The 12,621-nt window shown below is 40.6% G+C and overlaps 1 protein-coding gene across 8 annotated transcripts in view; it reads left to right on the forward strand.

Moving 5' to 3' along the window:
• The window catches only part of KANSL1L (KAT8 regulatory NSL complex subunit 1 like), a 68,009-nt gene that overhangs the window by 6,432 nt on the left and 48,956 nt on the right, over positions 1–12,621 (forward strand). For 6 of the 8 annotated variants that reach the window (XM_075512504.1, XM_075512503.1, XM_075512506.1 and 3 more), the window contains one exon: positions 788–1,905. In XM_075512504.1, coding sequence (XP_075368619.1) covers positions 818–1,905 — 1,088 coding nt within the window. In that variant the 5' untranslated portion in view covers positions 788–817. Of the gene's footprint in view, positions 1–787; positions 1,906–12,621 lie in introns of those variants that run through there. The other 2 variants (XM_075512507.1, XM_075512505.1) reach the window with 1 other exon arrangement.

The raw sequence follows: 12,621 nt of genomic DNA on the forward strand, positions 1-12,621 counted from the left end.
CTGTTTTTAAAGCATTAGCCTTGATGATTGGTTTCTACAGTGTATTTATGAGAATACATAATAAATTAATTAAGCAAATGCTTGCTTTATGTAGATTTACATTAAATACATATCTCCCAATACTGCCTCTGAGTTTATTTCAGAGTGTTTCATCATGTGGTAGGTGTTCTGTTTTGCTGAACTTGTAATAGGTAGCTGCATAGCTCCCATTTCTGTGATGCTGCTCATGTTGACTCATTTAAGTATTAAAAAAATACTTGAATGGAAACCAAATGCAACTCAAAAAGTAACTTATCTCCAGAGCAGATTAAAATAAAATCCAGCCAGAATTCTTGGGTGGGAATGTGTAGATGTGCATCTCTGTGTGTGTGTGCATATACATATATATACACTCGCAGACATATTTTAAAATGCATCCTTGTTACGTGGCTTATGGTCATGTTTTTCAGTTTGGACAAGGTTAGATGATAGCCTTGAACTTTGTGAGTCTTATTTCTCAGACTGATAGAATCAGAAATGCAATGAGGTATGAACACTTACTCCCGAGAGGTAAAGGCTTTCATTGCACACGGAACAACCTCTGAATGAAATAAAGAAAAAACAGAAAGAGTGTTCTTGTTTGACTTGGGAGGGAGCGTAGCCTATCTGTGTTCTTTAGATAATGTCCTTTTTTATGGAATCTTTGACAAATGTTGAAATGTTGAAAGAATGCAATATCTGACAGAGTTGTTGTATTTGTACCATGTCGTGAAAATGAGAAAATTTACATGGCCCATGTTATTTTCAGGTTTGCTGTAAACTACCTACCGTAGCTATAATGACACCAGCCCTCAGAGAGGCAGCAACAAAAGGTCATGGTATCCACTTGTCACCTTCTTTGTCCTCTAGAGCTATGGAGTCTGATACAGCTTTGTGCATGGAAAATTCCAGAGCAGTGGAAGAGAAGATAAAAGAGGACTCCATCGCACAGATTACTTGCTCAGTCCTGGGGTTCCCCACTGCTGAGCCCAGCCTCAGGAATGATATCTTCAGTGTGCAGCATTTTGGTTCTCCACCATCCTCCAAGCGCTATCAGTCTGTCTTGTTAATGAGTACAAATTCTGCGTTTAGCAACAAAACCGGTAAGCAAACGAAAGCGGGACAGCCCGACTGCTCCAAGATGAGAAATTCATTACATAATGGTGCTGACACATCATTTGGTCAGATTAGTCATTCAGAACCTGAGGAACAGGTCAAAGGGGAAACATTTTCAGAGACCACATCTCCGAATTTGGCAGATATGCAGAGACTTTTGGATTCAAATGTAACTGAATCCAGTAATGCAGAAGAAATGCAGCTTTTAAATGGTAAATGGTACAAGAAGAATGGTTTTTTGGGTAGGGCTTTGGAAGTCTGCACTGAAACAATAAAAGGGGATTTATTACACCAAATTCTTCACGGGCCTTCAGAAGGGATTTTGAGCTGCACCCCGGAGGAGGTGTATGCTCGCTTACTCCAGTGTGTCACTAAGCAACAGATGGAAATCAGTCGCGCCAAAAGAACTCAGAAACGTTTACAAATGCTCCTGGCAAAGCACGTTATCAAACACTGTGATCAGCAGCTGAAATGCTTCGTGAAACATCAGCTACAAAGAATGAAGGTTTTCCATGAGCCAACCAGATTTCTGAGCAGTAGCTCCCTCAGGTGCACTGAAGGTTGGCCAGAAAACAACGCAACTACTTTGGAGAGTAGTTCGAGTACGGACGTACAGAACGGAGTTAGCGTTGCACCAGGTGAAATCCGGGGGTTTGCACTTTCTACTGGAGGGCTGCTGTCTCGCGTGGAGAGGGATCTGGACTCTGATGCAACATGTAGCAGCTCAGATGAAGATGGTGAGGAACAGACTGTAAGAACAACTGTGGAAGCGTAAGTGTTAAATTCCTGCTAGACTCATGTGCTTCATGCTTATAAATCAAGATGGAAGGGTCTGGACCTGCAGATTCCTTCTTGTGTGAGTAACCTCACTCAATAGATAGTCCTACTGAAATCAGCAGGACTGCCTGTATGAGCTAGGTTTGGCCAGGCAGAAAGTAAGAACTTCTAATGACAGCATTAGAAGGAACAGTTACTTTACTAGACTGTAGAGAGCTAGATTTTGTACTGCACTCTATCAGTTTGCATTACATTAGTACTGCTAATTATTCAATACTCAGATGGTGCTGTAAATCAAATAATGATAGCAGTGCTGTAAATGATATTTTTGGCTGGTATGAAAATAATTTTGATCTTATTCTGGAGTTATTAAGAATTAGTCAATGTTAGGGTCTTGAAATCCACTATGATGTGATAAAGAGTAAAAATGATCATCTGATGCAGGTGTCAAGCCATCCAGTATTTGGGGGTTGTATATTGAAAAAGTTTGGTTCTTTGAATTACAACTTAAAAAAATGTTAATTTACTTACTGAAGTTGTTCTGCTACTGTGAATGAAGCTAGCAATGGTGTTTTTATTGTTGCGAGTATCTTTTTCAAGAAGAACCAGAGGGAAATTAATATCATTAACTAATACTGTCTTGAATTGACCGGGATCCTGTCAGTACAAATTATTGTAGCTTTGGGAATCAGTGGTGGGTAAGAGAAGTAGATAGTAAAATTGTTCCCTGATGGTGGTACAGCTTCTTTTTTTCTTTTTTTTTCCCTACCTTGCTACACTATTAACACAGTCTCTTTGGTCAAGAAATTTTAGAAAGCAGTGAAAGGACGGCTGCTTTCCCCTTCCTACAGCTGGAGAGAACAGAGTGTGTCTTAAGGTCTGTTAGGATGTGATAGTCAGGACAGTGAGACATGGAACAGAGCTTCACACAAACACAGCAGCTTGGTAGGAGCCTCATGGCACCTACCTTTCTAGCACTTGAAGTCAGGACTGGTTTTGTGTTTCCTGATCTCTTCTTACACTCTCTGCTGTTAGGGAGCATCTAGAAAGCATTGAGTGACACTGGTGTTTGAGGAAGAATAAATATTTAAAAACATATATTTCTTGGTCTTTTTCTTGAAAAGCATAATGTTCAGAAGAAATCAAGGAAGGTTCATCTTAAATTGGAAAAGAGCAATGCCCTGTTACGTGTTTATAGCTTCAGTATAGCATGGTTGTATCAAATCACTGCTGTGTTTCGTTAAACTCTGTAGGCCTGGAAACCAGAGAGGAGAAAAAGTGCAAAGTAAAAAGTAGTATTCATTTTCTTTTACATATCGTCAGAACAGTAAATACTGTACTAAAGTCCAACCAAAGCATAATGACTTGCCAGCTAAGTTAGGATCACCTTAAATATTTGAGTTTGCAAAAGAATTGTTCTCCTTTTGAAATATTTTAATGAAAAACCAGCATTTTTGGCTCTTCCCAGCGTAGGAGAATCCACATTCTTTTCCTAGCTGATATGTTTGAACTTCTGAGTAATAGCTCTGCCTCTAGGATTCTTATCTTGTGATTACATGAACTGAAAAAGAAAAACTGATGAGAAACTCTTGATTCTTGAAGGGTAGTGGATAATGTAAAACTTGGACCGAAGTTCTGTGCAAGGGTTTTCTTTTTTGTTCTTGCCAGGGACAGTTGAGTTTCTAACTCTGCCTGCCAGTCCTTTACCTTTATTTCTTCTTGTGGCTTTTGAATTCCTTAAGTTATCTTTCCACTGAAGGCTAACTCAGTTTGTTTTGTTGCACTGACGAAAAAATCCACAGAGGATTATTAAGTACAAAGACACCACCTTTGGCTCAGGAAATCCCCAGGCTGCTATTGCTGGCAGCCGAGTGAGTGTTCTGGAGAAGCACTGCTCCCTCCATGCCTGCCCTGTTGTAAGACTGTAATCTTGGCCACTGCTAAGAGGCAGGAGACTGGGTAGATCATCTATAGTCTGACTCAGTGCAACGCTTTATTTGTGGGCTGTTTTTTTCCTCCCTTTTTTATGTTCTTACTGCTGAACAGCAGTCTAGCAGCAGTGGTGACGAGGTTAGCAATGTGCGTTAGCTAAGGCCTTGCTGCATTGGCAGTGCAAGAATCACTGGTGTTTGAATTGTGCTGCTGGGCTGGCAAGCTCAGAGTTAAAGTACTACCTAATTTAAGCAGAAGACTGTTGTCTGCGTGCACAGGCTGAGGCAATGCTTGAATTAACATTGCAGTGAGGACAGGCTGTCTCTTATTTGAATTTATCATTATCTTCAGCTTGGAATGGTTTTCATTTCTCCTACTTTCCTCAGATTTGTCTTTGTGGCTAAAAGGCTGCACTTTTTCTTTTAGGTGACAAAGGTAAATCAGTTATTCAACAGTGCAGCTGCTGAGATTTGCTCTTTCTTGAGCTTTACCACTTTAAGGCTTTTTGGATTGCCTTTCACCTGGACAAAAGAAACAAACAGAGTTAACATCCATTTTTATTTCTGCTAAGTGGATTTACATTCTTTGAAATACCTTTCTCTCCTAGGGAATTGACTCTTAGTGCTTTCCAGAAATAATGTGATCATGTGGGTGAGAGAATACTCATTTCCTCGCCTGTGACTTATTTTTCATAGTGAAGACTTTTACTGAGCTGGAAAGACTCTTCCTCTGTGATATTCTTCATAATACTTAACTGTAGATATTATAAGATTCTATTAATGCAGTGATGAATGGGAAAAATGTTTTGGTTTTGTCTATATCACAGTATACTGATTTCATTTAACTTAAGGGTATAATCACGCTGGTGGCTATGACTGCAGCGCTTTTTATCCTTTTTTGGGGGGGAGGAGGTGTCAATCCAATGTGCAAGGGGGGAGGAACCTGCAGTTACCATGTTTACCTGAGAACAGTCTGTTTCCCATCAGGAGGGAGAAGTTGATTCCGGCTCCCATTCTTCACGGTAGGGAAAAACCTGGAACTATTTTTAGCATTTTGAACCTGTTCATTCTCATTATCCTGAAAAGAGTTTTGCCCAATGAGTGTTGACATAAGCTCTTCTGAGCTGTATCTCGGTGCTTTCTGTCTCAAGTAAGATTGTCTTTATCCATCTATTTCAATACCTTTGTTGTTTAGTTGCAAATAGCTCTTACAAGATATTTAGACCATTGTTCATCCCTTGTGCATTACATAGGTGCTGTCCTCAAGACAAGAAAGATCCTTGGTCTGCTGGTGAAGGCAATTCTTCTAGTTGACAATAAGAAGTACTTATTGAACTTCCCTAGTTGCTAGAGTAATTGTAAAGCCTCATCCCATTTCAAGAACTTGATCAAAACACATTTGGTCCTTTGCGTATTTGCTAAAAAGTTGGCTCTTTTCAGGAATTTTGTCATTTTGCTGCTAGTGTCAGCTCATGAATGTCTTTAACCTGCCAGTTTTCATGGAAGGTTTCTTAGGCAAGGCACCAAATTTCCATCAGTAATTTGTAGTGTATTCTAGTACTGTTCCAGCCTTTGGGTGTAGGAAATTCCCGAGACGCTACACAGGGGATATGGTGGTACTTCTCTCTGGTTTCTCAAACGCAGATGTTAGGTGCTGTTCGCTACCTCCCTGTTAGGCATTAGCAACCAAAGTCAACAAAGGGCCTGAGGAGGACATCACAAAGCTGAGCATAAGTAATTCCTTCAGGAATTAAAAACTAACATCAACCACTTGAAATGCAACATAGACAATATTTCACCAGCTGAGTTTACTTGGAACTTGTTGATCTTCTTTGTGGTTCACGAAGATGGAAGATTATCTGCAGAAATGGTCACAGATTTCAAACAAGGGGATTTGGGGGAGGATGTGAGCTTGAAGTTTTCTCAACTACACAGTTCTGCTCTGGGAGCTATGTATTGTGTCTTTCCAGGCCAACTCTACATCCTTATTCATGTATTTCGTGTGTGTACCTGATGAGGTTAGAAGTTCTGGTTGTTTACAATGTACCACAAAGAAGTCTGATGCTGATGTGGTTGTTTGGGAAACCTTTAAAGTTGCAGGGTACAGAGTTTTTCTTCTACATGCACTACGTGAATGATCTTCCAGAATCAAAAGATACATCGCCGGGGTTCTTCAAAGGCACAGCTGCTCACTCCGTCTAATAGTAATGCATGTACCTAATTGATTAGAGAGAAAAGCTGCTTACGATAGATTTTTTTCTGCAAAATAAGTAGCTCTGTCTACTCAAGAAAAGTCCTGTGCCCTGTTTCCCCAATCCTCCTTCTCCCATCTGAATACAGTCCTTTTGCATCGTTTGGTGGTATTTTTTCCTTCTGAAATATTTTCATGCTTTCCCTCTGATTTTTGAAAGACATGTTTTACTGATTATCCTCCAGCAACCTCAAGCCTGATGAAGAAGCACTGTTGTATTTTTCCATGCCCACAGGGTTTATTGTGCCTGGAAACTTTTACAATGAATGTGCAGAGATAGGAAACCTCCCCCCCCCCTTTTTTTTTCCCCTTAGATTGCTAGTTGGAAAGAAAGAAGGTGGGAAATCTGCTTTTACAACAAATACTTGGTGGGGAGGGGAGCAGTAGGGCAGAGAGAAGACAGGAAGGAAGAAAATATTATGTCTAGCATCTCCAGATCTAATCTGTTTGTTCTAGATTATTTTCCATTTTTCCTAGCATTTTTTCTCATGGCTAATTGAGCAACATCAATGCAGTTCTGCAGGCCTCACTATAGAAGGCACTGCTTAAGGGCTAGGGTTTATTGCATGTCTCTGAGCCACATTATAAGGGGAAGCTGTTTGTTTTTGCAAGATCAGGTCCTAATTTTCCACTCTGAGCTGTAATTTTGCTTCATACCTCATATCAGAACTGGATTCTGGGTTTGGGAGGGGGAGGAAGACAGTCTGCCAGGACTAAATACTGCTCTCCATTTTTCTTAAGCACAAAACCCCAATTGTTTCCAGTTTTTAAGACCTTTTTAGTTTATAAGTCTGGGAAATGTCTTATTTGCATATAAGATTAATGTGAGGGCTTTTGAATAAGTATAAATTCATAGGTGCTAATAATATGCTGTTTTCAAAATGTTTTATACATTGCTTTTTCATGAATTCCATTCTCTCAATTCTTGGCCCGTGTCAGTAGGATGTGGGAGGAGAATTGTTACCAGGGGATGAAAGAAAAGCTAGCTTTATATTACCTTCTGTTTTCACTCTGGGGATACATGTATTATTTCAGAATATATTCAACCTCACTTGGTTGGATTTCCATAAGATGGATTTACAACTTCTTCAGGGTCCCACATGCATCTACTGTTTTTCTTTGGAGATCTGATGTGCAGCAGTAATAACTTGCTTTCGAGTAAGACTTCCTTCTCACAATACCAGAATAACGTTCTTGTGAGTGAGGATCCTGATTTCTAACCTGTAATTACATTAATATTTTTGCAGCTGCTGAAAGCAGACTGAAATGTTTTAATGAAAGGCAGAAGGTTTGACAAGCTGTAACCTGCAAGGGAATCTCAGAGCCAGGAACGTCAAAGCTTTTGAGTTAGATAGGTGTTGAATGCATATTAAATAAAAACTTGGCATTACTCTTCTGAATGACAGTTTAATACGCACTCCACATAATATAGTAGAATAGAAAAAACTAATAATCAGACACATGTGTATACATGATAACCTCACATGCTTAATTAAATGGTAGATCAAGAAGAGTTTGGTGCTTGATGTTAACTGCTGATTAATCGGTGTTTTATGGCTAGCTTTTTTCTTTTGCTAAGCCATGAAATGTGTTTGGCTTAATTAAAAGATTTGTTTACAAACAACAACAAACTGTCTTTATAACATCCTGTGAAGTGAGGGCAGCATTATTTCATTTAATAGATAACATTGTTTTCATAAGAAGCTACTTTGAAGGGATACATCCAGTGCATTTGAAAATCAGCGTACGTGGGCCCCCGATACAGAAAATCATTTAAATGCTTTCCTTTTCACATGAAATAAAAAGTGTGCGTAAAGACTTCCCCAAATAGGAATGCTCTCCTGTAACAGGGTTTCATTCATACTGCTAAATATGGGTTAGGAATATAACTTTAGATGTCGGATTTAAATATATTGACCTGTGCTCTTTTTTATTGAAACCGAAATAGCTGTAAATGGTTTTATTTTCATCCAAATATTTTACCTAGCTGTTGTGGGTGAGAAAAAGTTTTCTTTTGGGGGATTTAAATCAACTTAATTTCTAGTTAAGCAAACTTTTAATTACTGCTTCTGGTATTGAAAACAAATGAACCTGAACATGCATGTTTGAATATATGTGCGTTATAAACTCCCCTTCCTCCCAGCCCATGGGGGTGGACTGCGGGCAGCAATAAAACTCAGTGAAACTTCACCCCAAGCTCCTACAAAACACCCAAACCAAGAGGGTTGCAACTGTTCAAACCTACATTCATTACACTCTCCACCCCTTGTCCCTGCAGACCGGCCTGTAGGGTTTAACCTTGTAACAAACTCCATCCCTGCCCTGCAAAGCAGACAGCCAAGTACCGTTTGGTTGCTCCTCTATTACTTAACACAGCATGCTTACCCCAACTGCGGGGGTCCAAAGGACTCAGTTTCTGATGTACCAGGGTGTCCTGTGTCCCCAGGGCAGGTGCTGAGCTCCCGGGCTGCCCTGTGGCAGCACTGCTAGGGGCTCACCCCCACCGGGCTTTCACGCTCAGCACAGCCCCTCTCCAGCTTCCTTTGGGTCCCGCAGGTGGGCTGCATCCAGGCCTCAGGGCTTGAAGCAGACCCATCCCAGCTCTGCCCCACTGCCCTCCCACCCAGAGGATCGCTCTGGGGTCCTTCCGGCTCTCCTGGCAGCCCATCCCCCGCAGCACCCCTCACACATGGTGGGTGCACTGCTCATGCCACCTTACAGAAGGCACATTCCCTTCAGTGAGGTGAGGGGTGGCAGAAGGTGGAGGTCAGTGTGTGGGGGTACCTCTGCTGCTGCTGCTCCTCGTTTCTCACCTGACTGCTCTGCTGTGGGCTTCCCTGCCAGCCACAGCCCCTTCTGAGTCTCCTCTCAGTGCCTGCCTGGGCAGCTTTTCCCTGTTCTGCAGGGCTGCAGCCCCTCCGCTTCCAAAAACTTGCTGATGATTTCCAGTGCATCTGGCATGTAAGTTCTGGATCAACTGTTAGTTGTCTATCCAAAAAGTCTCAAAAAAGGATATGCTTCGTATCCATTTTTACATTGAAATCTGATACTATATACAGCTAGAATGAAATTACTTACAAGCTTGAGTTAGATGTTGCACAAATACCATACCTGCCTTATTCCTTGTAAGAATACACGTACAAATTTTGGAACCAACTTCAGTGGCTGGGCAGCATTGATATGCTGCTTGTGTGCTGTAATAATGTTCCATTTGCACATATCTTTAAAGGAGTATATTGTAAGCTCTATCTTATTTTATGTTGAGCATGGAATCCAGAGGTAGCACTACTTTCTTGATTTCTTTTTCAAGGGCAGTTGTGTAATACTTGCAGAGAATTTCTAGGCCTGTGTTCCTGGTATTTTGTTGTTAGTCTATTGATGTTGTGCCGTTTCAAAGGCAAGAAAAGAAGCTTGTTTCCAGGCAGCCCTGGTATTCCTGAAGTTTCTTTCTTTGCACGTTAGCGCTGCCTGCTTCTCTGCTCCACGTTGGTGTGATCTACAGCATGCTGAGGTTTAGTGGAAGAAGCTGGGATGCTGGGGGAGCCAATGGAATCTTAAATATTAATTTAAAAATATTTTTAACAAAAGGCATTAGCAGATACGCATTTTGCAGTGTATTTGTTTTATTTTATTAGGAGAGGAAATGGTCCTGGTTGTTTACCTTTTGCAGGTTTTTACTTCTTGGGCAGTTAATATTCTAACTGACCCCACCTCCACCAACCAGTTTGGCCTTTTATCATTAACAGCTCTAAAAAATTATGTAAACAGAATTGAAGATGAAAAGCACCTACCAGGTTGCGAAGCCAGCCATTGGAAAAGTTCAGCACTGTAACAGACAACACTGCTTTAAGAAGCTGAATTTTAAATTTGTTTTGTTGAGCCCTAAATTGAGTTAACAATTCAGTGCAAGTGTAACAGTTCAGTTTCTAATATAAAACCTGTAGTAATATTGTGATTCTTTGCAGGAACTCTGTAGCAGGCAAGTACTGGCTGTGGCATCTCATCAGTTTGGAAGATGTGATTTCTCAGATGAGGGAGCATATAGAGCTCCAGTGTGAAATTCTTATGAAATTTCTCCTTTGCTAGGGTATCCAAGTGCAGAGACTTTCCCTTTTTATATTTTCAGTATTCTTCTACAGCCTTTTTTTCCTGAATCTTGATTTTCCTCTTCTCCCCTTCTCCCACTGTCCCTTCTAAACTTATTTGTGGAAGATGTAAAAATCTTACTCTGTTGCTACTTAATGTTTTTCCCTCACTCTAGTTCTGTACCATGAATTTTCTCTTCAAGGGAAAATCACAGCTATGGTTGATAATTTCAGGTATTACTGCATAAATTCCGCAGGCCTGATGGCTTAGCAGAAACATTCAGCTGGATAAAGCTTTTTGGTTTGGGAAGATAAGTTATGTATTATGTGTTAGTATCAGCATATGTTATTGGATGCAATTCTGAAAGTATGAAATGGCAACGGTATGTCAGAGATGGTGGGATCAGGTGTGGGTGCCAGAAATTGTTGTGATAAGCAGTTGCCGATGTCTGTGGATGATAGGGAGAACTGTAACCCATCTGTTCTGAAGCCATGTAGTGTTTCAGAGGAAAATCTCTGCCAGGTTAAAAATTTCTGTTAAACACCAAAGAAAATAACAACCCTGGAGGCTCCAGAAGAATGACCTGTTTGCAGATCTTTGCAGAGATTGCAGTGTAATTTTGAGTACCAGAGAGCTTCCCTTAATTGATTTTTTTTTTTTTTTTTTTTTTTTTTTTTTTTTTGGTGTGTAGCTTGGTTTGGTGCTGGTTGTCACAAAACAGTGGCATGTTGCTCTCTGCAGTCAGTCTGTGGCGGGCGCTCCTGGATGATCTGAGCAAAGGCTGATAGTGAACTGTCAGAGTAAAGGGTGTTTTGTTGTGTAGTGTTGATCGGATATGATACCAGAGGATGGTATTTGTTGCAGTTTGTTTTCATCTTGTTTGCACTCTGGAATGCGTAGAAGAGATTGAGTTCATAAAACAGCACTCACTGTTTTTTTAATTATGTGGTCATTATGGATTTAACAGTTAACTGGTCCAGGGAAATTAATACTTCAACAGCAACTGAAGTTAGTTCATTCTGAAAACAAACACTAAGTAGGTGTGCTGGAAGCATTAGTCCTTGAGAAAGCATTTACGGGTCATTTCATAGTTGGACATGTTTGTTCAGCCATTGCAAGTGTTGGAAGTTTTTGTTGGGAGTGGGCATTTTTATCTCATGAGTAAAATCTAGATAAGATTATCTGAAATACATGCACTACATACCTGAATTTACCTAATTTAAATGTCTTATATGATACCATGTCCTAGTTTTCGTAGGTAATCTCTTAATAACTGTCAGTGTCTGCAGAGAGAAGAAAAATGGACATGTTGAATTTCACCAACATGTTGTCAGAACGTAGCAGAAGCCCTGCGTTCACCTTAATGGCTTGCAAGAAAATGCTTGTATTCAGACCAGCTGCTTTTTGAGCATTGCCATGTGTAGTCACAGGAAAACAGACTGTAATGCTGGTGTAAAATTAGGGGCAGTTCAGGAAGTTCACAGGCTTGCAGCTCCGGTCCTGGGGGACCCCCACCATACTAGTGTGCTGTTAAGCATTTGTAATAGAGTGCCATGTGGTTAATATGAACTATTTTGTATTTTTATACAACTGAGTGTGCTTCCCAAGAGAATTCGGGGATGTATGATTTTTTTTCTCAGTGTGTTAAATCTCATGAATTTCATCGTGAGTCATGTGATATCTGGATGGAATTTAAAGATCTGGAGAACTTTCTGATTTTTTGCTTTTCAGTTTCCAGAGTTGAGTCCTTTATCAAAATGATAAACTTCTGCCATTGTTTTCAGTGACTCCCATCAAAGGAAGATGATTAGCTCTTTATCCTGAGGGTGGTCAGTCTGTTGTTTATGAGCTGCTTCTTGCTCCCAAATACTTCACTGTCACATGATTGGCAATAAGCCTCTGATAGCCCAGGAGTTCCCAGCGAGAAGAGGAGATGAACAGCATGGATGGCTGAGGTCAGGACCACGGGGTTACTTTAGGACTAAATCATCTGAAAACTGGATGCCAGAACAGTGTGGATTAAACGGAAGGGGACATGGCCTGGCAGAAAGAGCAAAATACACCGTGTTAGGAAACTAAGCGGAAATGTAAGTGTGAGGGGATGTCAGGAACAACTGCCATTCTTACGTTTAATGCAGAATTTTGGAATTGGAGACGTTTTTTCCACCCACACTATGTGGGTGCCTTGCTCTCTGGCTTGTTCGTGTTTAAGAATGTTGTAACTTGAAAACGTTTGTGTTCTTTGAAACAAACCTTTTGGAAGGAGACTGTTTTGGGTTGGCAAACCTGCGTTTTGGAGTTTTGATGTGGGTCTGTTGCAAGCATCCTCCTTTCCTGTTTAGCAGGAAGCATCCTGTCATTGTCCCTGCATGTGTGCCATGGTAGGGACATGTTACTTGTTTCACTGGGAATTAGGAGGCTGAAGGCCTCAGTTTCCTTTTA

The sequence above is a fragment of the Mycteria americana genome, chromosome 9 (genome assembly GCF_035582795.1).
Source record: "Mycteria americana isolate JAX WOST 10 ecotype Jacksonville Zoo and Gardens chromosome 9, USCA_MyAme_1.0, whole genome shotgun sequence".
NCBI classification, from domain to species: domain Eukaryota; kingdom Metazoa; phylum Chordata; class Aves; order Ciconiiformes; family Ciconiidae; genus Mycteria; species Mycteria americana.